The sequence below is a fragment of the Carcharodon carcharias genome, chromosome 14, assembly GCF_017639515.1.
Source record: "Carcharodon carcharias isolate sCarCar2 chromosome 14, sCarCar2.pri, whole genome shotgun sequence".
Lineage (NCBI taxonomy): Eukaryota > Metazoa > Chordata > Chondrichthyes > Lamniformes > Lamnidae > Carcharodon > Carcharodon carcharias.
The window spans coordinates 51,476,420-51,502,453 of NC_054480.1; the positions used below are offsets into that span (position 1 = coordinate 51,476,420).

At 39.9% G+C, this 26,034-nt stretch overlaps 1 protein-coding gene across 1 annotated transcript; it reads right to left on the bottom strand.

Annotated features, from left to right (window-relative positions):
• Nucleotides 1-6,966: 6,966 nt before the first annotated feature.
• kcng1 (potassium voltage-gated channel, subfamily G, member 1) lies at nucleotides 6,967-23,026 on the bottom strand. Its single transcript, XM_041205124.1, has 2 exons — nucleotides 22,268-23,026; nucleotides 6,967-7,772 (listed from the first exon to the last, which is right to left on the bottom strand). The coding sequence occupies exons 1-2, from the start codon at nucleotides 23,024-23,026 to the stop codon at nucleotides 7,008-7,010; spliced, it is 1,524 nt and encodes a 507-aa protein (XP_041061058.1). The 3' UTR covers nucleotides 6,967-7,007.
• Nucleotides 23,027-26,034: the final 3,008 nt, after the last annotated feature.

Consider the following 26,034-nt stretch of genomic DNA (forward strand, 5'->3'; position numbering starts at 1 on the left):
TCTTTCAAATGCTGGCAACCTGCAGCAACTTAAAATAAAAGTGCTATTCAATTCAGTATTATTGTTACTCTGATATTGACTGGATTGTTTTTTTAACACTACATTTCATTTTCATATTATGGATAAACTGCAACTTGATGCATGAGTCAGTCTGTAGGCAGTGCCAGAACCCAGAGCCTTCCAGTGAAAGGGTAGGGTCACATGGAACCACTCACATACTAACTGCAGCTTAACATTTAATATAAAAATGTTCAGCAATTAACCAACTCCCACTCTTGACTCCTTTCCCTTAGGAACAAGCTTTATTCAGGAAATCATTTATGAAAACTGCCAGTAATTTCTAATAAAGGGTACAATCAAAGCTAGTTCTGTTATAACAGTTATGCAACCATTCTCTTAAAATAATACATAGAAAGCACAATATTAAAGGACTCTTCATTTTAATTTGATTTATTTTAAGCTCAGGTGAAACAATTACAATAACTGAACATTTGGTAGTATAACTGCACAGTTTAATCAAGCAACTGATTTTTATGCACGCATCATTTACAGCTATGGAGTAGATTATCCGTCAGCAAAAAAAGGAATGTGAAAAACAGATACAATTCATTCTTGTATATTGACTCTACAGTTGATTAGTTGTTCATGAAAGATTATGATTTCCACTTGATTTACTGTTCACATAATAAATAAGTTTAACATTTGTGGATAGATTTCTTTTGCTGCTCACCGAACTACAAGTACTGTGGATCTGTAAATACTCACAGGATATATAAATGGATGATTCAGATCAAAGCTTTTATGTTTTAAATGACATGTTTACATTCAAGCATAGAATGTGCAAATACAGTGGTTGCTCAGCAGTTATACTATTCAACTCAAGGATGTTCACTCTAACACCAATATAGATGATTAAATAGGCAATGTTCCTTTTGCTGAAAATAAATAAAAAAGGCTTTACAACATTTGATCAAAGAACATTACAGCTAAAGAAATGAAAAATAATTGGCTATCACTTCCTACTGCATATATGCGAAAACTGAACCATAATAAAAAAAAGTGAAGATGTAGTCTGGTGCACCCTGAAAAGGTCATCAGGTTTTATTAACTGTGTTATGTTGATAACAGTATTAATGATTTACTGTGTCAATATCAGGTTTAGTGGTACATTCTTTCTGAAGGATATTTTATTTTCAGTTCAGTGGTCCCATCCTTATATGGGAAGTTGAAAAAATACTGCAGTACTGTTCTAAGCTTAACCATGTTGCTTCAGGATATGTGGAAAAAAGGGAAAGAAACGACAACATTACATATACAGGAAAGTAGTGAGCCATATGTACCTAGAAACTACTGACACCTAGGTCTAGATTTTCACAGAGTCGCAGAGACTCCATGTCTTATCTAAAATGGTGCTGGGACCCCAGATCAAGAAGTCCTGCCCCCATTTCTTGCAGATCATATTTTTGCCAGTAGTGGAATGGGGCAGATGTGACTCACTCATGGGGAAACCAGAACCCAGCCAGGCCATTTGAACTCAGTGCTGTTTTGCGAGTCTGTGACTTATGATTTTTTAAGAGTAGACGCATATGCACATAAAAGGCAAATAAGATCTGTGGAACTGTCAAGCTGTGAAGTTATTTAAATCCCCTGCCCTTTAAAGTTAAAAAAAAACCTGTCTGTCTCCAAGTTGAAAATAAATCTCTGCTTTCAGTTTCAATAGCAGTTTGCTGATATAACTGTAAGTGCTATCATTAAAGCATTATTGCTGCTTGACTGCTTCCACAACCTGTCATTGTCAGTGAGGGGCTGTAAGTTCAGTTTGATTGACAGCTCCAAAAGGTTATTAAGGATTTAGCTGTCTTTGATGTGGTGTTATGAATAAAAATGTTTGTTTTTATTGAGGGGATATAAATGTATTACATGGGTTTTTATCAATGATGGTGTTTTCTATGTAGTAAAGACTGTAATAGGTAGATAGAACTTTATTTCATTTTACTTTATTTCAGAATGGTGGAAACTGGGAGAGTTGGCAAGGAGGGTATAAGAGCAAAAGCTGCTGGGTCAGGGTCATTGGTTGGCATGAGTTGGCACTAAGTTAGGATAGGGGTTATAAGGATGGTAGGAATGAGCAGGGGGAGGGCATGGCACTAAGTTGGAATATGGGCTATAAGGTGCCATGGGAATGAGTGGGATTGTCATGAGTTGACACTAACTTGACATTGAGGCTACAAGAATGGATGGGGGTGTCATGAGTTGACATGGGGATATGGGGGATGAGCCAGTTGGTGTGGATGGGGCATAGGATGTGTATGGGGGGGGTGTGGAATGGTGTGAGGATGAAGGCTAGAGGGCCTAATATTGGACAACACAAGTGGAATGAAATCCCAGAGAACTGAAGTGGGTCTTTTAACTGGTCTGTTTCAACACTTGGCAGCCTCTAAACTGTTTCTAGGGGTGGCAGCCTCAACTCTAGCATGCACCCACCCCCCTCCTGGAGTGAAAATACTACAATTCAGGGTACTGCTTCCTGAGTTGGTGCAGCAAGCTGGAAAATTTCCCAACTCATGTGCACATATGTACATGTATGTGTTACACTCTGTGCTCCAAATTAATCCTAGTTTCTGAAGGCTGCATTTCATCTATTCAGAGGAAGAATAGTCTGAATGCTTAACAGGTTCATGGCTTCATTCTCCCTGACCAAATTACACATATCCATTGTAGCATTTACTCCACCCATCCCATAATGGCTGCCATTCACTTGGTAGGCAAAACAAGTCATCAGTGCATTTACCGAGCATTCCCAACAAAACTGCAACATTAGAGTTGTCCTTCTGGTCGTACTGTTTAAACATAGCACCTCTACTAAATCAATCCACATGCTGAACCAGGGTCAAGATTTATGTGTTTGTAGTTTTGAGTATTCCATTACAAAAACACCATTAACTTTATAGTGTGTGAAGATTCTTGACAGGGATAGGAATTTACTAGGATGAAAGTCTTGAGATGCTGGGATTACTTCCACAGAACAGAGAAGGCCAAGAGAAGATTTAATAGAGGTTTTGATTGAGTGAATATAGAAAGACTATTTCCTCTGGCTGGAGAATTGGTGACAAGATGTCATCAACTTAAAATTGTCATTAAGAGCTGAGGAGAAATGTAAGAGACCATTATATATTTTAAAGGAGAATCTGGATATATATTTGAAGCAGTGGAAGACACAGGAATATGGAGAGAGTGGAAGAGTGAGATTAGTTTTGGATTATCCTACCAAAAAGCCGACAAAGACACGGGCCAAATTACTTCCTTCTGTGCTGTAAACTTCTGTGGTTCTAAATATAACTTAGAAAATCCCTTGACAGTGACCTCAGAAGGGAGCAAAATTAATTGGATCATTTTCCTAATGGAAGACCTCATTTACCTTAGCTGGGAATATATGAAAATCACTATTGTATTAGCCATGCATCATAAGCTACATTTATACGGTGCTCTGTCTCTGAGTTAATATTGAATCTATACACTATATATTAATACGTTCTGTTTGCTTTTACTGTGTAATGAGTGCACACTAGGGCAGATTATAGAGTTGAAATGAAAAGCATATGTTTTCATGTACAACTTGGAAAACCAGTGCCAATTTCATGTGCCACAGTGTGAAGCTTTGGCTCATCAAGTATTGTTTTCATACCACTTTCATATGTAGTCTGGGTGGGGTTCAAACCAACTTTACAGCAGATTGGATTAAATAGGTTTCAAATTCATTTCTAAAGGTACCAGAAGAGAGGAGTAATATCAATCGGGAAAGACTATGGAAAAGAGAAGGCGAATGAGTGAACTGATACAGGCTTTTAAGATTACAAAATGGTTTGAAAAGCAGACATGGAGAATATTGATATTTCTGCTCCTGGGGGAGAGCAAAACTAGGGACCATAAATATAAGATCGTCACTAATACATTCAGTATGTAATTCAAAAGAAGCTTCTTTACTGAGAGAGTGTGGACCTCACCATCATGAGTAGCTGCAGTGAATAACATAGATGCACCTAAGGAGAAGCTGGATGGAGAAAGGAATAGAAGACCATCATTTTCCAATCCTCACTAGATGCAGGAGTGGTGGTGGAGGATTACAGTACTGTTAACGTTGTACCTTTGCTTAAAAATGGAGCGAGGGATAGACCAAATAATTACAGACCAGTCAGTCTAACTTCGGTAGCAGGCAAATTATTGGAATCAATTCTGAGAGACAGGATAAACTGTCACTTAGAAAGGCACAGAGTAATCAAGGACAGCCAGCATGCATTTGATAAGGGAAGATCGTGTCTGACAATTTTCATCAGACACAATTGAATTGATTGAATTTTTGAGGAGGCAACAAGAAGGATTGATGAGGTAGTGCAGTTAATGTGGTCTACATGGATTTTAGCAAGGCTTTTGGTAAGGTCCCACATGGCAGACTGGTTAAAAAAAGCCCATGGGATTCAGGGGAATGTAGCAAGCTGAAAACAAAATTGACTCAGTGGCAAAAAACAAGGGGTAACGGTTGATGGGTATTTTTGCAATTAGAAGGCTATTTCCAGTGGGGTTGCGCAGGGCTCAATACCAGGTCCCCTGCTTTTTGTGGTATATATTAATGATTTAGACTTAAATCTAGGAGGAATGATCAAGGAGTTTGCAGATGATACAAAAATTGGCCACGTGGTTGACAGTGAGGAAGGAAGCTGTAGACTGCAGGAAGATATCAAAGTACTCAGGTGGGCAGAAAAGTGGCAAATGGAATTTAACCTGGAGAAGTGGGAGGTGATACATTTAGGGAGGTCAAACAAGGCAAAGGAGTACACAATAAATGGGAGGGTACTAAGAAGTGCAGAGAAAGTGAGGGACCTTGGAGTGCACATCCACAAATCCCTGAAGGTAGCAAGACAGGACGATAAGAAGGCATATGGAATACTTTCCTTAATTAGCTGAGGCACAGAATAAAAGAGTAGGGAGATCATGCTGGAGCTATATAAACAATAGTTAGGCCACAACTTGAGTACTGTGTGCAGTTCTGGTCACCTCATTACAGAAAGGACGCAATTTCACTAGGGTACAGAGGAGATTTACGAAGGTTTTACCCAGGGCTTGAAAATTGCAACTATGAGGAAAAACTGGATAGGCTTGGTTTGTTTTCCTTGGAACAGAGGAGGCAAGGGGAGATTTGCCTGAGGTGTATCAAGTTGTGAGGTGCCTGGATAGAGTGGATAGTAAGGACCTATTTCCCTTAGCAGAGAGGTCAGTGAATAGGGGGCACAGATGTAAAGTGATTGGTAGAGGGATTAGAGGGGAGATGAGGAAAAGATTATCACCCAGAAGTTGATAGGGGTCTGGAACTCACTGCCTAAAAGGGTAGATGAGGCAGAAACCCTCAACTCATATAAAAAGTGTCTGGATATGCACCTGAAGTCCCGTAACCTCCAGGGATACAGACCAAGTGCTGGAAAATGGGATTAAGCTGGGAGTTGTGTGTTTTGGCCAACGCAGACACAATGGGCAGAGTTGCTTCCTTCTGTGCCGTAATTTTTTCTATATTTTCTGAATATCTGAAAAGGAGGAATGTGCAGGGATGTGGGGAGAGGGCGAGGGCGTGGCAGTGCTTGAATTGCTTCTAAAGAGAGCCAGCACAGGCACAATGGACCAAATGGCCTTCTTCTGTGCTGTAATGATTCTAAGGTTATACAATGATAGGTTTAGATGAAAGGGTGGAAGGTGGCTTGCGTAGAGCATAAATAGCGGCACGACTAGTTGGACCAATTGACTTGTTTCTGTGTTGTACGTAATTCTATATAAATGCTCTGTCCTCACAGAAGTTGAATCTCAAGTGCTAGCTTTCCAACTACTGCCTAAAATGGTATCTAAAGTTAACATAGGTAACAATACAAAAAGTGGCACAAGAAGGCGGTCTTTACAGGATAACTAGTCCCCGCCGCCATCTCAAGGCTACATCGTGGCAGGGCAACAAATCACAAGTTTACAATTCTCCAACTTCCTTTTTATCTGTATGCAGTTCAGCAAAAGGAATCATCCTAGTGAAGAGTTAAGAACATAGCCCATTTTGAAGAGACTCCTCAGGAATTGCAAAATGCCTTTAAATTCTCCAATTAGCTCAACAAAAAAATTTCCAAGGTCAAAACGTATCTATCATTTAAACTATTTAGCAACAGTTTGCCAACCAAATCACTTGACTTTTGAAAAAATGACTGTCTCGTGTTCAGGGCTGAAATATCATTCAAAAGTCTGACTTTTTTAAAGCTTGATCTTACTTAAATTGTTTATAGCACAGGTACTGATTGTAGATTCTCTGCTTGCTGAGAATGTAAGTTCCACACAGAATTTTTGAAACACTGAGTTTTGATTTATTTTAGCTTTTGGACTGCATTCATTTTTTCCCCTACCAATTAGACTGCAGTTCAGATGAAATAATTTATGCTTGGGAAGGCAAACAGTTTCAAAACTAAAAAGAAACATCCTAAAAAGTCCAACAAAATGGCTATTGCTTCCTCAGATATTTCAGGCAACCCTCATTCATGTCACATGTAGAATTATGGTAGGTGGTTATTTGTTCCTTTTGACAGTACTTGGTGTGATATGTTGTGGGTTATTACACATGTTGGTTATTGTATAATTATCAATAATGATTTCTGAAATGTTCAGTGGGGCAACCAATGCTGAAACAGCTGTTCAGCTTCTTTATGCTAAATTTTGCCTGAATTCAACACCATGCAAATTTCTCCAACTGATCACTTCTAGGCAGATTGAAATAAAATATACTTTGAAATCACCCTTAAATATTTGGTGTGTTGTCCAGATAGTTATAAGTTACTGCATTCCCAAAAAACATTTCACATTCAGACATACTACAGTAAATATCTGATAGTGACTCAAATTCCTTTTTCTGCGAAAAGAAAGTGCACCATGTTTCACAAATGAAGATTGTTTCTCGCATCTGCTGTTTAATCTCAAAATAATGTAGCTTAGTTTTCTCTTGGTTCTGAAGAGAGACTTGAAAATAAGTTCTCACTTTCTTGTGAACCATTGTTCATCTGTGATTTAGATTTGACCATAAATTGTAATCTTCTCTGATCTCTTTGCTGTTCTTGCTTTAACTCCACATATGAGCGAGAGAAAGTGTGAAAGATGGAGGTTACAGGAAAGGCCATGAGAAGAATGCCACTTAAAATGCTGCTTAATGCTACCACTTGGCCTGGGATACTACGTGGCACCATGTCTCCATAGCCCACTGTTGTCATGGTGATAACAGCCCACCAGTAACATGCTGGTATGCTTGTGAACTCGTGTGAGCTAGACATCTCATTCTCAATAAGATAGAGCAATGGGGCAAAGAGTGCAATGGCCACACACAAGAATAAAAGGAGGAGACCAAATTCACGTGTGCATCTGCGAGCTGTTAGCCCCAGTGTCTGTAGTCCAAGGGAGTGCCTGGCAAGCCGCATGACATACAAAATCCTCAAGGCACGGAGGACTCGCAGAACCAGGCCCACTTTGTCAAGGTAGCTGCTTCCTCCTCCAGGTTTTCCATTTTCCACTGATGTGTTGTCCACCAGAAGGGTAATGTAATAGGGTAAGATAGCTATAATGTCAATGATATTTAGTGGGGTCCTCAGGAAAACAAATTTGCTGCGAGCCTGTATGAAACGCAACACAAACTCCAGAGAAAACCAACCTACACAGACAGTCTCCACTATGAAAATGTTGTAGCACTTCTGTGAGCATTCACCCTGCAGATGAAAAATAGTAAAGAACAGTAAATAAATGACTACTGTTTTCAAAAGAATTTTTACATTTTCTAGATTGTACCTTATCAAAATTTTACTCTATTTTTGTTAACTTCTTATGGGTATTTCTTCACTGGATAAATATAAATATACTTTTTTATTCCACTGTTGCTTTTAATAATATACTGTTTTTTTCTGGTAGTCATCTTCTAATCTTTCGTCCTCTGTTTTTTTGAAGATGCTGACTCCTTCTGGCATATATTACCTATACGAATTGGTCACTTTCTCGTAATTTGTCATATTTCATGTGTTAATGTTAACAGACTATACGGTTGTGGTAGCAGATGCAATCCCAGGTGAGCCCAGTCTTGTCATCACTTAAAAAATTTACACAGCCACTTCACATTTAAATTTTGATCCTGTTCAGATAGACCAGGTCAGTGTGCATGAGGTACCAAAATGTAACTACTGTACTCTAAAGCAAGTATGTTAAATCAAAATGGAAGCAATATCCTTAGCATTGGTGAAACTGGACTTTTATTTTTTGTGAGCCTCAAGTGTCCATCAAAATAGAGGTGAAAAAAACATTTCTCTCTCTTCTTTAGTGGATTTCTCTTTAGATAATATCTTTTACGATAGTAGTTATACAATCTGAATATCTACATCCTCTGAGTACTCAGGCAAAGTATTTCATTAGTAATTAAGCTATTTTCTTGCCGCTTTGATGCCTCAGTGGACAATTTGTTACCTGTACTCTTACTGCTCTTGTAATCCAACAGTGCCATTTAGATGAAAATTAATGCACAGAATGTCCTAATGCTATTTATGTGTGGAGGAGAAGAAAAAATAGACAATAAAAAGAATAAGCACCAGCATCAGGAAAGGTGACCGGAAGCTTAGTTGAAGAGCTGTTTTGAAAGGATTTTTGAAAGGATTTTTAAAAGGTGGAAGGTTTTGTGCAGAAAGTGGACCTGCAGCAACTGAATGTGCAACTACCAATGGCTGGATGAAAAGGCAGGGGGCTGCACAAAAAACCACTGTCGGAGGATGGAAGAATATGACAGGGGATGTAAGGTCAGAGGAGATTGCAGAGATATTGTGAGGTGAGCTCAGGATCGACTTGAAGACTTGTAGCTGAGGTTTGAACAAGTTGGAGTTTTTAAAGAGATTGGAAAATCGAAGGCCAGGAAGGAAACTGGTGGCATAATCAAAAATACAGGCAATAGAAGCTACAACACTGGCATCTACCTACCTCACAATAAGCAGGACAAATCCAATCTGGCCAATTATCACCCATCAGTCTATTCTCAATCATCAAAGTGAAGGTTGTTGGGAGTTACTCAGCAATAACCTGCTCACTGATGCTCAGTTTGGATTCTACCAAGGCAACCCAGTTCCAGATGTCATAACAGCCTTGGTTCAAACATGAGCTGAATTCCAGGGTGCGGTGAAAATGATTGCCCTTACCAAGGCATTTCACTGTGGCAACAAGGAATCCTAATAAAATTGAGGTCAATGGGAATCAAGGTAAAATTCTCCACTGGTTGGAGTCATATTTAACACAAAGGGAGATAGTTGTGTTTGTTGGAGGCCAATCATCTCAGCCCCGGGGCATTTGCTGCAGGAGTTCCTCAGATCAGTGTTCTAGGTCCAACCATCTTCAGCTACTTCATTAATGACCTTCCCTGCTTCACAAGGTTGGAAATGGGGATGTTTGAACTGTGTTCAGTTTCATTTGCAATTCCTCAGATAATGAAACAGTCTAGCCTGGCCCGCATACAACAAGACCTGGATAATATTCAGGCTTGGGTTGATAAGTGGCAAGTAACATTTGCACTACACAAGTGCCAGGCAATGAGCATCTCCAACATGAAAGAACCTAATCAGCTTGCCTTGACTTTAAATGACATTACCGTTACGGAATTCCCAACGATTAACATCCCAGGGGTTAATGTCAAACAGAAACTTAACAGGACCAGCTACATAAATACTGTAGCTACATGAGCAGGCCAGAGGCTGGGTATTCTGTGTTGATTAACTCGCCTCCTGACTCCCCAAAGCCTGTCCACCATCTACAAAGCAGAAGTCAGGAGTGTGATGGAATACTCTCCACTTGCCTGGATGAGTGCAGCTCCAATAACACTCAAGAAGCCTGACACCACCCAGGACAGAGCAGCCTGCTTGATCGGAACCTATCCATCACCTTAAACATTCATTCCCTCAACCGTGGGCACATGGTAATTGCATCAACAAGAGGCACTGTGTCAATTTGACATGGCACATTTGACAGCACCTTCCAAAATTGTGACCTCTTATCACCTAGAAGGAGCAGGTGCATGGGCGCGCCACCACTTGCAAATTCCCCTCCAAGTCACCCAGCATCCTGACTTGGAACTATGTCATCATTCCTTCACTCTTTGGGTCAAGGTCCAGGAATTGCCTTTCTAATTTCACTGTACCTACACCAGGCGGGCTGAAGCAGTTCAAGAAGGCTGCTCACCATCATTTTCTCAAGCGTAATTAGGGATGGGCAACAAAAGTTGGTCATGTCAGTGACACTCCTAACCCAAGAATTAATTGTTACAATTATGAGGTTTATAAGATTGTTATGTTTTTGGACTGTGCCTTTAATTTAAGGCAAAATGAAGGTGGTCATGTGACCTGACCTGACGTCTGCCTGACAGCAAGCCTGGGTGGTTTGATTGTCCAAGATTAAAGGAAGCCCAAATTGTTTTATTGGGTAAAAGATGCATTCAAGACAATGGCAGCAGCCTGGGTGCTAACAGTGGCTAGACTGTGACTCTACAATGTCCCAGAAAAGTGTTGAAATGTTAGATAGTAAAGTGTCATGCTTTAAATTTAGTTCCAATATGAAAGGGATTTGGGTTCTCACAGGCAGCTAATCAACATTACTACTTGGATCCAAGGCCCGTGTGATTCACATTTCCATGGAAAATGATTTTGAAAGGAAAATACTTTCGAAGATATCCCTGACAATTCATAGTTTGTCAGGTCCAGGACAGAGAGAGCAGCTAAAACCCGAAAGTCTCTATGGTTCTCTACATTGGAATATGGTAGATGTGGGGAACCACAAGGATCAGTGCTTGGGCTCCTGTTATTCACAATCCATATCAACGTTTTGGATGTAGGCATTAAATGTCATATTTCCAAATTTGAAGATGACACAAAACTAGGTGGAAGTATGAGTTGTGAGGAGGATGCAAAGACGCTTTAAGGGATTTGGAGAGGCTAAGCAAGTGGGCAAAAATTTGGCAGACGGAATACAAAGTGGATAAGTGTGAGGTTATCCACTTCGGTACAAGAAACAGAAATACAGAGTATTGCTTAAATGGTGAGAGGCTGGAAAGTATTAAACTTCAAAGGGACTTGGGTGTTCTTGTTCATGAGTCACTGAAAGCTAACATGCAGGCACAATAAGCAATTAAGAAGGCGAATGGTATGTTGGCCTTTACTACAAGAGGATTTCCGTATAGGAGTAAAGATGTCTTACTACAATTATATAGAGTCTTGGTGAGACCGCACCTGGAGTATTCTGTGCAGTTTTGGTCTCCTTACCTAAGAAAAGGTACACTTGCCATAGTGGGAGTGCAACAAAGATTCATCAAACTAATTTCTGGGATGGAGGGATTGTCCATTGAGGAAAGATTAAATAGATTGGGCCTTTATTCTCTGGAGTTTAGAAGAATGAGAGGTGATCTCATTCAAACATGCAAAATTCTTATAGGGCTCGACAGGATAGATGCAGGAAGGATGTTTCCCCTGGCTTGTTTGGGGTGGCGGGGGGGGGCGAGGGAGGGGACATAGTCTCATAATAAGGGGCAGGCCATTTAGGACTGAGGTGAGAAGCAATTTCTTCACTCAGCGTGGTGAATCTTTGGAATTCTCTGTCCCAGAGAGCTGTGGAGGCTCAGTTGTTGAGTATGTTCAAGATTGAGATGGATAGATTTCTACACATTAAAAACAGCAAGAGAAACGGGGATAGTGCAGGAAAATGGCATTGAAGCAGAAGATTAGCCATGACCTTGTTGAATGGCAGAGTAGGCTCAAAGGGCTGAATGGCTTTATTTCTTACGTTCTTATGTTCTTTATGTTCTTGTGGTCGGCTTGAAAAGATCAAATTCATGAGGAGTAAAATTAAGCTGGAAGATTTGCCTAGCTAGGACAGTTCTGGGGTTAAAAGTTACCAAGCTGAGAAAGGAAAAGAACAGAACTAAAACATTAGGAACTAAGAATCACTTTGGAATAATTTCAGAAGGTGGTGTGAAGGAGGTGGGGGGATGTTTGACCTAAGAGGTGTCGCCTCGTGATCAGCCAAGGGCAGCCCCCGAAGAAAGACCACTCCTTCCTTCCTGCTCTTTAAACATTAAAGTTTAACAAATGGGCTTCCCACTCCTGCCTTGCTGTTCATGCCAAATATTTTATGGTGTGGGCAGCATATTATCAGAGTCAACTGGCTTGATAACAAGCCTACATGACCCTGTTCTTGTCACTGAGGGATTGCTTGCAGATGAGGAAGAAGGGGGACTAAGGATTTATTATTGACATTGATGGTGATGAATGAGACTTTAGAAAGCCTCCATATTGCCCTTATGTCGGTTTGTTCATTTCTTCTCATACTCCCTCTCAGTCTTGCTAATTTCACTTTTTGTATTTTTTCTATATATCCTTTAGATATGCCTAGCTTTCACTTTATTATTTGCCTGGTAAGCATTAAATGTTTCTTTTTTGGTTTCAAATTTATCTCAACACTATTTTCGCCCATTAGAACAAAATTTTTCACATACTTTAGGCCTTATTAGAATGTATTTGCATTAGATGCTTCGATCTTCTTCCTTGAGTTATAACATTGATTGAGAAAAAGGTCTTGAACATGTAATAAGTCCACTTATTTTTACGACAAACATTTTCCCTATCCCAATCTACTTTATAATAATTAAAATCTCCTTCAATTATAACTATATGTGGGATACATAAAATACAAATTTTATCCTCAATTTCTTTTCCAATGTAGGATTCTATCTGGGTGATTTTTCCATTTAAATCCTTGTCTTTAACTTGTTTAATAAGCAATGCCTATCCACTGTGCAATCTGTTACTCATTAGTAAATTTTCCACTTACACTGTACAATATTTACTAATCTCTTATAAAGATGGTCTTTGCAATAAAAATTATATAGAGGTTCTTCATCCAATTTTTAAAACACTACTGACAGTTCCAAAAATTAAACAAATTGTTATATTTGAAACCTGCTTCAGAAACTATCAAATTATTTCTTTCAGACTTACACAAATAATGGAGATGTAGCATCTTAACTGATATGCTAATATCTTTTTCATACAATGAAACTTATGATCGTTGCTATCATTTAAAATACTAAGCTGAATAATTTCAGTGTAATTGAAAACTTCTGGGCATTGTTTAAGCATATTACTCTACAAATATGAGCACAGGTACAGCAAGATGTCAACATATGGTTTAAAACTGTCCTGAACCTGACTGGAAATTTGAACTGTAATTCTGGGTTTCCCCATGCATAAAGGTTATGGGGTAAGCTTTCACCTCCGCTACTCAGGCAGTAATACTATTACTTTACACCTATCTACAGAAAGGCTGATATAGATCAAGGGTTGGAACCAAAACAGGAATCAAATCATGACACCTATGGACAAAATATGTGTTGTAGGCCTTAGCTGTTACAATGATACTTATTGGTTTAAGCATTAGTCAAATTTTACTAATGTCACAGAAACATTATCAAATCATGGCAATAGGAAGTAAGTGTTATGGTGGGAATTCTCAAGAGTTTTCAATACACAACTGATCTTCTGTGGTGTTGGACATGGGGAGTCATGGCCCAGCATCGTTTCCAGCTCACAGGGAGTGATGGGGAAGTCGTGAGGCCAAGCACCAAAGTAAAGTGAGATGATGGGTCAGAACTTCTGTGGAGTGGCAATCACCGTTGGATTGCCGCTCCTATCGTTTATACTTACCTTATCAGGAGCTGCACCTTCCTCACCCGATCTTCCGACTCAGGCCGGGTGAGAAAAATGCAATGCAGCTGTTCAGGGATCCTCAGTCTAGTGCAGTAGAGTCGGGAGAAAGGAAGCCACGACTCTTTTTTTGGAGCATTAACTGCTGTAAAGCAGGTAAGTTTAAAGGTTCAGCCACTTTGAGAAAACAGGGAGAAGGTAAAGTGAGTGGTAGGAAGGGCTGTGGGGGGGTTGGGGGGTGCGAGGTGCTCATTGCGGGGTGTTGATCAGTGGGGCGCTGATCAGTGGGGACTGTTCAGGTGGTCATTGATGAGGTTGGGAGGGTAGCTGGGGACAGGAGGTTTGGACGGTCAGTGGGCTGCATCGGGTGGCCAGTCAGGGGATGTGGATGGTAGTTGCTGGATTGGGATGGTAGTCGGGGGGTGAGGGTATCGGGGTGTCGGTAGGGTAGTTGGGGGTGTGAGGGGATATTCAGGGGTTGGAAGGGTAGTCTTGGGGGGTCGGGGCAATAGTTGGGGGTGTGGGGGGCAGGGGATGGTACTTGGGGTGGTTGAGTGTAGTCCGGGTTCAGGACATTAGTTGGGGAAGTGTCAGGTAGTCGGGGAGTCCTGTGGGGGGTGGGGGGATTACCCAGGAGTTAGAAGTGGTTTTAAGTCCTCCGACATTTCCTGGGCAACTATTCCTGTAGCACAGGTGGGACCACCTGAAGTCTGTGATTGAGGTCAGACTATTGGATTGTTTCCGGTGCAGGGTAATTGCCCAATAGAAGTTTGAACTTCTCAGACAATTGCCGTGCAATCCTTATGTGGGGACTTCCGAAAGGGGCTGGGGTGGGGTGGTGGGGGGGGGGGGGGGGTGGTGGGTAGTGCATCCTTGGGATACCCCCCAGGTATGATGCCCCTGAGGTTGAAGTAATGGGCTGATATGTAAGATGTGATGAGTCAACAACAAGTAGAAAAATATTATATTCCCATGATTATTTATAAAAATTCTAGTCGACCTTTTGTAATATTGCAGGTGGGAAGTCAAAGCTAAGGGCATGTTTCATACGGGCAGGATTAGAGTGTTAGAAGATAGCTCCAGACCCACTTTCACCTCTATCCCAATCACCTCTGAACTTATCTAATTGATGTCCACCACTCATCTGATTTATTCTGAGACCAGAGGAAGAATTCCATTCCACCGTTCCATCACTGCACCTCACCTGAATCGTACCTGGTTTAGGGTGCTAAGGAATGTAAGTTCATCTACTTGCAAAATGTTTTAATCCTATCAATTTACATCCTATCAATGTCTCAGACACTGATCTCAACTCTAAATTTATAATCAGAAAGCAGTTCATGTTACGTTACTATGACATAATTGAACTGCTTCTGGTCTGTCTTATTTATTTAATCAATTAATCTTTCTACTAATCATTTCCCAACTCAGTTTAAGTGCAGCTAACTTCGATACTAAATTAACAAACAATTGTTAATTTGTGGTGTTTTGTCTGACTTACTCTTTGATAATTGGAAAGTGTTAATTAATACTCAGCAATTCTGTAGACAGATTTGGAGCATGTTAATGCAAATGCTGCTATAGCCCAAACTGGCTGGTAAAAGACAGTTCAGCAAGCCAAATGTATGCATCAATAACTCTTAGGCATAGATGGGAAGGGAAAATCTACACAACAAATCAAAATGTGTGGGAAGAAGACCTGCAGAATATATGGGCAGGGAGCGTACATTTACCCAGCTAAGAATTCTGTACACAAATGCACATAGCATGAGAAATAAAACTGAGCTGGAAGCAGAAATTCTGCAAAAGAGTATGATGTAATGGACCAGGCTTGATTGGGAGCTAAATATTTGAAGCAATAGGGCCATTAGAGAGGACAGGGAATTTGGGGAGTAGCATTGATAAAATACACAATTATCACAGTGGAAATGAGGAATTTCAGAATAGGTGAAGAGGCAGTAGAAACACTATGAGGTGAGGAACAGCTAATGATGCAAGACTCTGGTAGGAGTTGTCTGCTAATCAGACAACATAGGCAAAGTAATTAACTTTTCAAGGTCCAAGGCTAAATATAAGCACCGGTGACTTAATAAGGAGCTCTCCTTAATTGGAAAATGTTCAGAATTGTGTTTTAAGAAGATCCCCTCAGAAATTAGAGGCCTGCCTCATGAAAGCAAGCTGTACTACAGTTACATTCACAGTGCACCACTTACTGTTCAGCCATATTTGCTAGGGTCTTCTATTAGGCAGGCCTGCCGGGAGCCTCATGCAAAGTTGTACCAAGTGGTGAAGAGAAAGATGTCCCAAATATGAGTAAATAATTATTATTATGGGGATGGGAGGAACAGAATGTTCTTCTAGGCTCCACTGGAACAATGTGGGCCACAGCTGCCCTGGGATCCCCATGGTCAACAATTGCACCCTCCACATCTTAGATCACATTTCCCCATAACCCCTCCTTCAGTCTCTGAGCTGCCTGATATCATGTCAGCATCAGCAAAGAGCTGCAGATACATTTGCACTATACCATAAAGCTTTGCACCATTATCTGAAGCTTAGAATTCAAGTTCATGAATTCAAAAAGTTTGTTTTAAAAATAGATGAAAAAAGCACCAATTATTACTTCAGGAGACAAAGTGAGTGGAAACTTCCAAAGCGCTGGAAACTATCTCTGTATTTTAATACAGGAGAACTTGCAGGATCACCATCACCTGCATGTTCCCTCCAAGCCACACACCATCCTTGGAACCAAATCGCCATTCCTTCACTTTTGCTGGGTCAGTATCCTGGAACTTCTTTCCTAACACCACATTGACTGCAGCAGTTCAAGAAGGTTGCTCACCACCACCTTCTCAAAGGTAATTAGGGGTGGGCAGTAAATGCCAACCAAGCCAGTGACACCCACATCCCGTGAAAGAATAAAAACAAACTACCATTTTATTATAACATAGTGCTAACATGGGCACAAATACTGCCAGCAACGCCTATTGATTTTAATGAACCAACTCTATTTTATTGATTGCTAATGAAAAAAAATACATATTATCTTTGGATCGATGGCTGTGGAACAATAACTTGGCTCAGTAATACTAGGTTTCAGCCTTTCATTAACTTAGTATAATACAAAGTTTCAGTCCATGTTATCTAAGAACGGTGATTAGTTAAATCTGTAGTTAGTTGTTTTGTTTATCCTCAGTTATAAACTAGATTATCAGCACTATCATTAAAGCAGCTGTTAATGTAACGTCTAACTGTATCATTGGTGTTGAACTTTCAACTTTGGCAGAGGTGTGCAACAGGCAGGATCAGTCATCTGTTACACATCCTCCCCAAGTTTCCTTTTCATTGATGTCAATGACATGAGAAATCAGGTGGATGGGCTTTTCCTGTTTTAGTCACTCACTGAAGTTGAAAATCCCACCCACTGAGGTAGAGATTCCTCTTGTGTGGACTTCATGCCCCCATCTGGCACACCAATTGGCCACCTAATAATCACAGCTGGAGGCCTGGTCCATTTTGCCAGCTGCCTGCAGATGGAAAATCGAGTCAACCTGCGGCCTAACCAGGCGTCCATAAAGGCAGTGCTACAGGCTGCCACCAAATAAGCAGGCCTTTAAAAAAAAATGAACGACTGCTCCTGGCTCTACATTAAAACTGATGAACAATGCTGGTCACTGCCTCCCGTTCACCCCCAACCAATGTCAGGAGTATGATGAAATACTCTCCACTTTTTTGAATGAGTATGGCTCTAAGAACACTCAAAATCTCTATACCATGCAGGACATAGCAGCCCCCTTGATCACCACCCCATCCATCCATCTAAAACATTCAGTCCATCATTGGATGCACAGTGGCAGCAGCATGTACCATATTCAAGATGCACTGTGGAACTTCACCAAGGCTTCTTCGACAGCACGTTGACAGAATTCTCTTGGCGAGAGTGCAGTTTGGAGAAATAAGTGTGGAGGTCAAAGTACTTGCACCTCCAAGCTATATTCCCATCAAGAAAAGTACTGAATCCCATGATTTTGGGACTACTGTGTTTTGAATAAAACAAATTAGAAGACTGAAATATCAGGCACAATTTTCACTGAAGTCCCACATGACTAGACTAAGTGAGTGGGGACAATTTTGGCAGATGAAGCTCAATATGGGGAAGCATGAGTCCACGCACCTTAGATCTAAGAAAAACATAATCAAAGTATTTTCTTAATGGTGAGAACCTAAAGCATTTAGAAATGTGTACAAAAATCACTAAAAGTGAGTGTACATGTATGTTAAGTCTAGTGGAAAGTTGCCCTTTAATACAAGGGGATGTAAATACAAAAATGAGGAAGCTATGCTTCATTTGTACAGAGTCTTGGCAGAATCCACCGGGAGTACGCTGTACAGTTTTTGTGCACCACGCTTCAGGAAAGATATACTGGCCTTTGAGGGGATACAGCATAAATTCACCAGAATGGCACTTAAAGGCTTAAATTATGAGGAGAGATTGTATTAAGTTAACTTGCATTCCCTTGAGCGTTGAAGGTACAAGACTGATCTGATCAAGACATATAAAATGATAAAAGTCTCAGCAGGGCAAACACAGAGAAACATTTTCCACTGGTGGAGGAACCCAGAAGAAAGGGGAGCCTGGTTATTTAGGAGTGAAAGAACAAAATATTTTTTCACACAAAGGGTAGTGAAAATCTGGAACTGTCTCCAGAAAGGGCTGTGGGTGCTGGGTTAATCGAAGTTTTCAAGACTGAGAAAGATATATTTTTCTTGGCTGAAGGCACCAACAAATATGGACCAAAGGCTAGTAAAAGAAGTTGAGGTACAGATCAGCCATGATCTAATAGAATTACAGAACAGGCTTGAGGGGTTCAATATATTTTTATATTTAAAACAATCCCCCCCATTTCATAAAGAAAAAGTATATTCATCAGGTTTATCTCATATGTTCTTGTAAAAGCACCCACTTTCCTACCACATAGAGATATTCAAGTCTTGAGTCTCAATCATGTTGACCAAATCTAGGATGTCACTTGAAAAAAGTGTGTTAATGTGGTGATAAAAGAAACTATTACGGCCATGACTTTAGAAAAATCTGACAGTTGCTGCAGTCTATGTTTCCCCACCTTACAGTGTAATTTCTCAGGATCACACACCTTCCGATTTGTCTGAAGGTGGTTTGAAGTTGCAGGGATGTCATTTCCTATAGGTCTGCTCACATGCACCACTTATTGTTGACATTACTGGAACAGGCTAGCAGGTAGGGATATCCAAATCAAGGGTCTACCTCTGGATAATAATATTAATATTTAAATCAATAAACAGGAGAGTTTTTGTAACGTAAAATGAGCGAAAACTTTAATTGAAAAATATTCCTTTAGACATTTTTCTCTTTAAGGGAGCTTGTTGTCATTTTCCTCAGAGTATAAAAGGATAATGATCTGTTTTACAAAATTATTTCTAAGTGAATTGTGAGCAAAGGATATATTGAATTTTAACCAGTTGTAAGAATGAAACTGAATTTGCAATCTTAAATTATCTGAACTGGATTACTGTATACTCCAATGCAAATTTCCAAATTGGTAGCAGTTTGGGTTCTGATGCACATTTATGGCCATATTTAAGATGGAAGCCCAAAATATTCAGTGACTGAAAGTGTAGGCATGGGCATGTGTGGATTGGGCAATGCCCTGTCCCACATGATCAAATGGTTGATTCCTGGTGTCTAGTTTGTTTTTTAATCCTGTATATGTGCCCATCCAAGTCTCTTGGGTTAGTGCTGTCCTCTGCAAAGGGAAAGGAAGTGGATTAATTGAACAGCCCTACTAAAGAACTGTCCTCGTGACAGGATTTACTAACATTTGGAAGCAAATGGGCGTATTAGTGAGAGGCAGCATGGTTTTGTGAAGGGGAGGTCGTATCTCACTAACTTGATCGAGTTTTTCGAGGAAGTGACAAAGATGATCAACGATGGAAAGGCAGTGGATGTTACCTACATGGATTTCAGTAAAGCCTTTGACAAGGTCCCTCATGGCAGACTGGTACAGAAAGTAAAGTCGCACGGGATCAGAGGTGAGCTGGCAAGATGGATACAGAATTGGCTTGGTCATAGAAGACAGAGGGTAGCAGTGGAAGGGTGCTTTTCTGAATGTGACTAGTGGTGTTCTGCAGGGATCAGTGCTGGGACCTTTGCTGTTTGTAGTATACGTAAATAATTTGGAGAAAAATGTAACTGGGCTAATTAATAAGTTTGCAGATGACACTAAGGTTGGAGGAGTTGCAGATAGTGAAGAGGATTGTGAAAGGATACAATGGGATATAGATCGGTTGGAGACTTGGGCGGAGAAATGGCAGATGGAGTTTAATCCAGACAAATGCGAGGTAATGCATTTTGGAAGGTCTAATAAAGGTAGGAATTATACAGTAAATGGCAGAACCCTTAAGTGTATCAACGGGCAGAGGCATCTGGGTATACAGGTCCACAGGTCACTGAAAGTGGCAACGCAGGTGGATAAGGTAGTCAGGAAGGCATATGGCATACTTACCTTCATCGGCAGGGGTATTGAGTATAAAAGCTGGGAAGTCATGCTGCAGCTGTATAGAACTTTGGTGAGGCCACACTTGGAATATTGCGTGCAATTCTGGTCGCCACATTACCAGAAGGATATGGAGGCATTGGAGAGGGTGCAGAGGAGGTTTACCAGGATGCTGCCTGGTCTGGAGGTTATTAGTTATGAGGAGAGATTGGAGAAACTCAGATTTTCTCACTAGAGCGAGGGAGATTGAGGGGCGACTTGATAGAAGTTTACAAAATTATGAGTGGCATGGACAGAGTAGATAATCAGAAGCTTTTTCCCAAGGTGGAAGAGTCAATTACTAGGGGACATAGATTTAAGGTGAGAGGAGAAAACTTTAGAGGAGATGTGCGGTGCAAGTTTTTTTACGCAGAGGGTAGTGAGTGTCTGGAATTCGCTGCCAGAGGAGGTGGTGGAAGCAGGTACGATAGTGGTGTTTAAGAGGCAGCTTGACAAATACATGAATAGGATGGGAATAGAGGAATACGGACCCCGGAAGTGCAAAATGTGTTAGTTTGACAGGCAATATGATTGGCGCAGGCTTGGGGGGCTGAAGGGCATGTTCCTGTGCTGTACTTGTCTTTGTTCTTTTGTTCCTGCTATCCCTCATATTGTTACCAACTTAGTGAGTGGGGAGGTACGCACATTCTCAGATGTCTTGTGGAACGTACACATTTGACCCCTGGCAACTGTCCTTTGAAAATTATGAAAGCCCAAATGCGATCCATAGTTCTAACCAGGCTTGTAGTACAGAGATGATTGTGGGACAGACAGGGTGGATCAATGGGGCTTTTCCTGTCAGTCATTGCTTGTATGATCTTATGAATGATATAAATAATTAGGGAACATTTTTGTCACACGACAATCTATTTTTGTGCTCTTTCTTTCCCATATATGCAGATAAACTTCAGTTATGTGGCACGACTGAGGAAGCTGGCGTTGTTCACCTTAAAGAGAAAGAAAGTATTGCATTTATATAGCTCTTTTCACAATCTCAGTATGTCCAAAAGCACTTTACAGTCAACAAAGACCTTCCGAATTGTGGTCACTGCTGTAATAGAGGAAATGAGGCAGTCAATTTGCTTATAGTTAGCTTCTACAAACAGCAATGTAAGAACGACCAGATAATCTGTTTCTATGATATTGATTGAGGGATAACTATTGGCCAGGATACTGGAGAAAACTATTCTGCTCTTCTTTGAAATAGTAAAGTGGGATTTTTTGCATCCATCTGAGAGGGCAGAAGGAGTTTTAGAGCAGAGGAGGCTAAGAGGAGGATTGATAGAGGTGTTCAAAAGCATAAATAGTTATAAGATAAATGAGGAGAAATTGTTTCCAAGTGTTAGAAGCGTTGGTAACCAGAGGACACTGATTTAAGGTGATTGACAAAAGAACAAGAGGCTACATGAGGAAACATGTTTTTACACAGAGTTGTTGTGACCTAAAATATACCAGCTGAGAGGATGGTGGAAGCAGATTAAATAGTAACATTCAAAAGAGAATTGGATAAGTACTTGAATGGGAAAAAATTAATGGTCTGTTGAGAAAGGGAAAGGGAGTGGATTAATTGAAAAGCCCTACCAAAGAACTGGCACAGACATGGTGGGCTGAATGGCCTCTTTCATTCTATGAAACTGATTAATATATTAATGCAAAATATTTTATACAATGGAAAACAAAATGTAACCAAGCATTTGACTTTAGCAATATTTAGTAATTATAAATTTTATCAAATATTTATCAGTGTTAAGATTTTATTTGCAAATTCCTAAATTACTAGATAGAATAGCTCTGCTGAGTGTAGAAACCAAAACGCATCTTACATTTTGACATTTGAAAATATACCATTCCTTAACTGTAAACCTTTTTAGTAATTTTGAATTGTTGTGAATTAAAGTGCAAAAACATACTTACTTTATCCTCTTCTGCTCGGAGGTCAGGCATGGTACTGATGGATAGATTAACGACAGTAATTGTCACAAATATAACAGAAAGGCAGGCAAAGATTTTTCCTGGGAGTCCCGACTGAGGGTTTTCCACCATATCCCTGAGTTTTGTCATTAAGTGATTACATCTCGATGGCTCAACAAAATCACCTAGCTTTTCACCTTCTGCCAGATCTTCCTCAATAGCGTTCATTTCTGCAAATTCTTCGATTTTCTGCAGATATCGGCGACGGCAGCACCATTCCAGATTGTCATCTTCAATGCCCCAGTACAACAATTCCTCTTGGAAAGAAAGAGCACACATTTCTCTCAAAAGTCTCAACTTCCCAGCCCTCAGGAAAGTCAAAATTGTCCTAAAGGCACCTGGGTTCCGATCAAAGAAAAATTCATTGCATGTCACATCATAATCATCACAAATTTTCATTATTTCATCAAAGTTGTGGCAAGATCGGAGCTGCCCCAGACGTGTTAAAGGGAAGTCATCCAGTGTGTTCCACGGCAATAAATATTTTATCCCTCCGACATTTATTATAACATGGTGTTTGCGATCTTCTGGAATTGCACTGCCGTACAAGTATTCTTGAGAATGTACGAGGTGGGCTCTATTGTAAAATACACCTTTTAGAGTCTGTGTTTCATTGTAGATTGTTTGGTTAAAGGAGTTGTCAGAGGCACAGCTGAGGGCGCTGTAATCATAGTCCGAACTGTCTCCTGCCAGCAGCGTCATCCTGACTGCAGCTCCTCACATCACTATAGCCGAGCACATTTAGAAAGTGCAGCAAACTATAAGAAATTAGATAGAGACTGAAAATTCCAGATAATCACTCATGAACATTAATATTTAGCACGCGAGGCCACTATAAAGTATGCACGACTAACTAAAAGCTGCCCTTATTGTGTCTTAATGAGCCTACAATATGATTTATAACACAAATGGGCTTATCTGATAACTCATGAGTTGTAGTTATCAGCAGTGGAGAATATAAATCACATCTCAATGGTCTTTATCCACACAACTTAGTTCCTGTTTAAAAATTGCAGTTTGCACTTTAACCATTTTAATTGCTAACTCAATATGAATGATTGTGTCAGCTAAATCATGAAATACAAATCTCATCTCACAGAGACTTGTGAAATTACAGCATTTTAATTCCAAATAATTAATCAATAAAAGTCTTATATACACTTAGGGAATTCACTTTGCACTGATTTGTGGAACTATTAATATAAAAATATGGGCACTATGCATTAATAAAGGTGGTATATTTCTATGGCCTCATTCCATGTACATTCAGTTATACATGTTTAATAAAAGACTTGGAGAAAGACAGCATTTGTTGGAGTGTTCCATTAAGAGGCTTCTGTAGTTTTATTTTTGCTTGTTCAAATAACCTGTTTGATATTAAATCCAAAAGATTAATGATTTTTTTCACTGTGCCTGGCATCAATTGCAATAATTTGTCCAGATGAAATGGGCATCAGCGAATTACTCTGAAATCTAAATTGACATTTCCAAAAAGGCTTTGTACAATCCTGTAGATAACCAGGATTCTGGTTATCTAAAAAATCTAAATTTGTTTAATTTAAAACTTATTTCTGTCAACAGTAGGTTTCATAAACGACACTACTTGCCTCTCAGTGAGCCTTTTGAAGATGTTACACCGTACTCACAGAAGCCTTTTCCATCTTGTAACTGGATGTAATATAATAGAAAATTACTGACATTACTAAGTGGATTCAACGTTCAGCTGGTGTGGACATTGAAACAACTTCTGAAAGATTAATAAATCAGAGGTGTAAACTGCTCAACTGAAAAAACCGGACTTAGTCTCTAGCTATACATTTCTAAAGGAATACAAATGACAGCTTGCAGATCTCTAAGTATAGAACCTCCATTAAACAACATGCAGTATATCCAAAATAGAACATTGTGTACATTTAAGCTTTTGAAAAGCATCTTGTCAAATTGCTGACCGAAGTCAAAGTGAATTCACGTTGATAACAATGTAAGGAAAAATAATTAATTAAATCCATTCCAGTGAGATAGATCCTTGTTTGTCGACTCTTAATTACATTTGAAATCACATCAGTTTATTTTTAATATTAATGGTTTTATTTCGAGAGATTTGTTTTTATGTCAAAACAGGAAACCACGCGCACATTTATTATATATCTCCAACTGTTGCACTTGCAGATTGGTGATAAACATTTGTGTTTTTTAAACACTGGACTCATTAATAAACACTATTCATTATAATCTGTCACCACAAGCTGCTACGCAGTAACATGCAAAACAAGCACTGCCAGCATATCAAAAACTAGCTATGGTTATGCTGATTCCGTGATTAGGGATAAAACGTTTTAATATCTTCAAGAAATAGGATAACATGAACCGCGTACTCCAAATCACAACTACAATAAAAACAGCCAGCAAGACAGCTGCTCGGTTAACTTCCTTATGTGGAAAGTATGTTACTTACTAGAGACTGTACGAAGTAATTGGTAATGAACAGAGTTGACAATATTAGAGGACCCATGCAAATGGACACTAAAAAAAGCCTTATTTAACTGGAGATAAATGGCTGTATGTAACGGTTAACGCTGACTGAATGTGTAGGTGCTTCTCCCCCTCGTTTCCTAATGTTGCAACCGCTTTAAAGTTTCGAAAAGGATTCCGTGATCTCTCCTTAAACCGGGAATAATAACCTCGTTTAGTTTGAATTTTCTTCCCAACGTCCCATCATGCAGGAACATTTAAAAACACTCGTAGCCACTGCGTGAAGACAATTGCAACTCAACTATTAATACTTAACACTTACGCGTTACCACGAAAATAATTTCCCACGGCGAAAGTTCCTCGGGTTTCTGCTTAGCAAAGTTACTTTACGCCGCCGTTTTGTCACTCAACAACCCGCGACAATTACACCTTGCGCCCAGCGCCTTGCCCATATAAAGTATAAAGAGTGGGAATGGTATGTAAAGTACAAGAGGATCAGAGCCAACGGGCTGCAGGCTAATCGTCTCCAGCAAGACTGTTCTGACGCCACCAGGAGGATGTGCTCGCTCGTTGGGAAGGTTTGAGTGAAATCCATGGCAACCAGTGCTTTCAAACCGGAGGATTCCCCCCCACCCCGGAAAATGGAAATGATCAAGCTGAGGGGAAACAATAGTTCACACTGAACATATGTACTAATAAAAGCGCCAGCTTGTCCCGCATTTTCTGAGTGACACGTTAATGCCAGTATAAGGTAAACGCTCTGTTGGGTTATTTGGTTCTCAAAAGATGTAAAACGTGAGCGTTATGATTAACTGTATACGATTTATGTCAGAATCGGCACTGAGATATGTTGCAAAACACGTGTGTAACAGTTCATTATCTGAATTATAACCTTCACATTCTGGAGCTGTTACCTTGAAAGAGCTACATTTTATCCAGGTACATCATCCTTTTTTTTAACTGCATCGATGTCAAATTAACACGTAGGATTGCCAAAGGCTTGATATGGTGGATAATAATAAGCAGAGAATTACAAAGGACCTTCAAATAATGGGACACAATAATAAATCACAAATTTACCCTAGTCATTGCTCTTTAATAAAACGTTTAATTTTCTTCATTCTGTGTTGTAATATATTTAGTTTTATATACATTTCTTCATTTTAGTTCAGTTTTATTTACATTTGTCAAGCTTTTGCTATTTCCTTTTCCGTTATTTGTTTCGTTAAACCTAAAAT

Coding starts and splice junctions, on each gene's coding strand:
- kcng1 (XM_041205124.1), bottom strand. CDS start 23,026: ATGACGCTGCTGGCAGGAGACAGTTCGGACTATGATTACAGCGCCCTC. Junction 7,773..22,267: donor TCCGAGCAGAAGAGGATAAA/GTAAGTATGTTT, acceptor TTTCATCTGCAG/GGTGAATGCTCACAGAAGTG.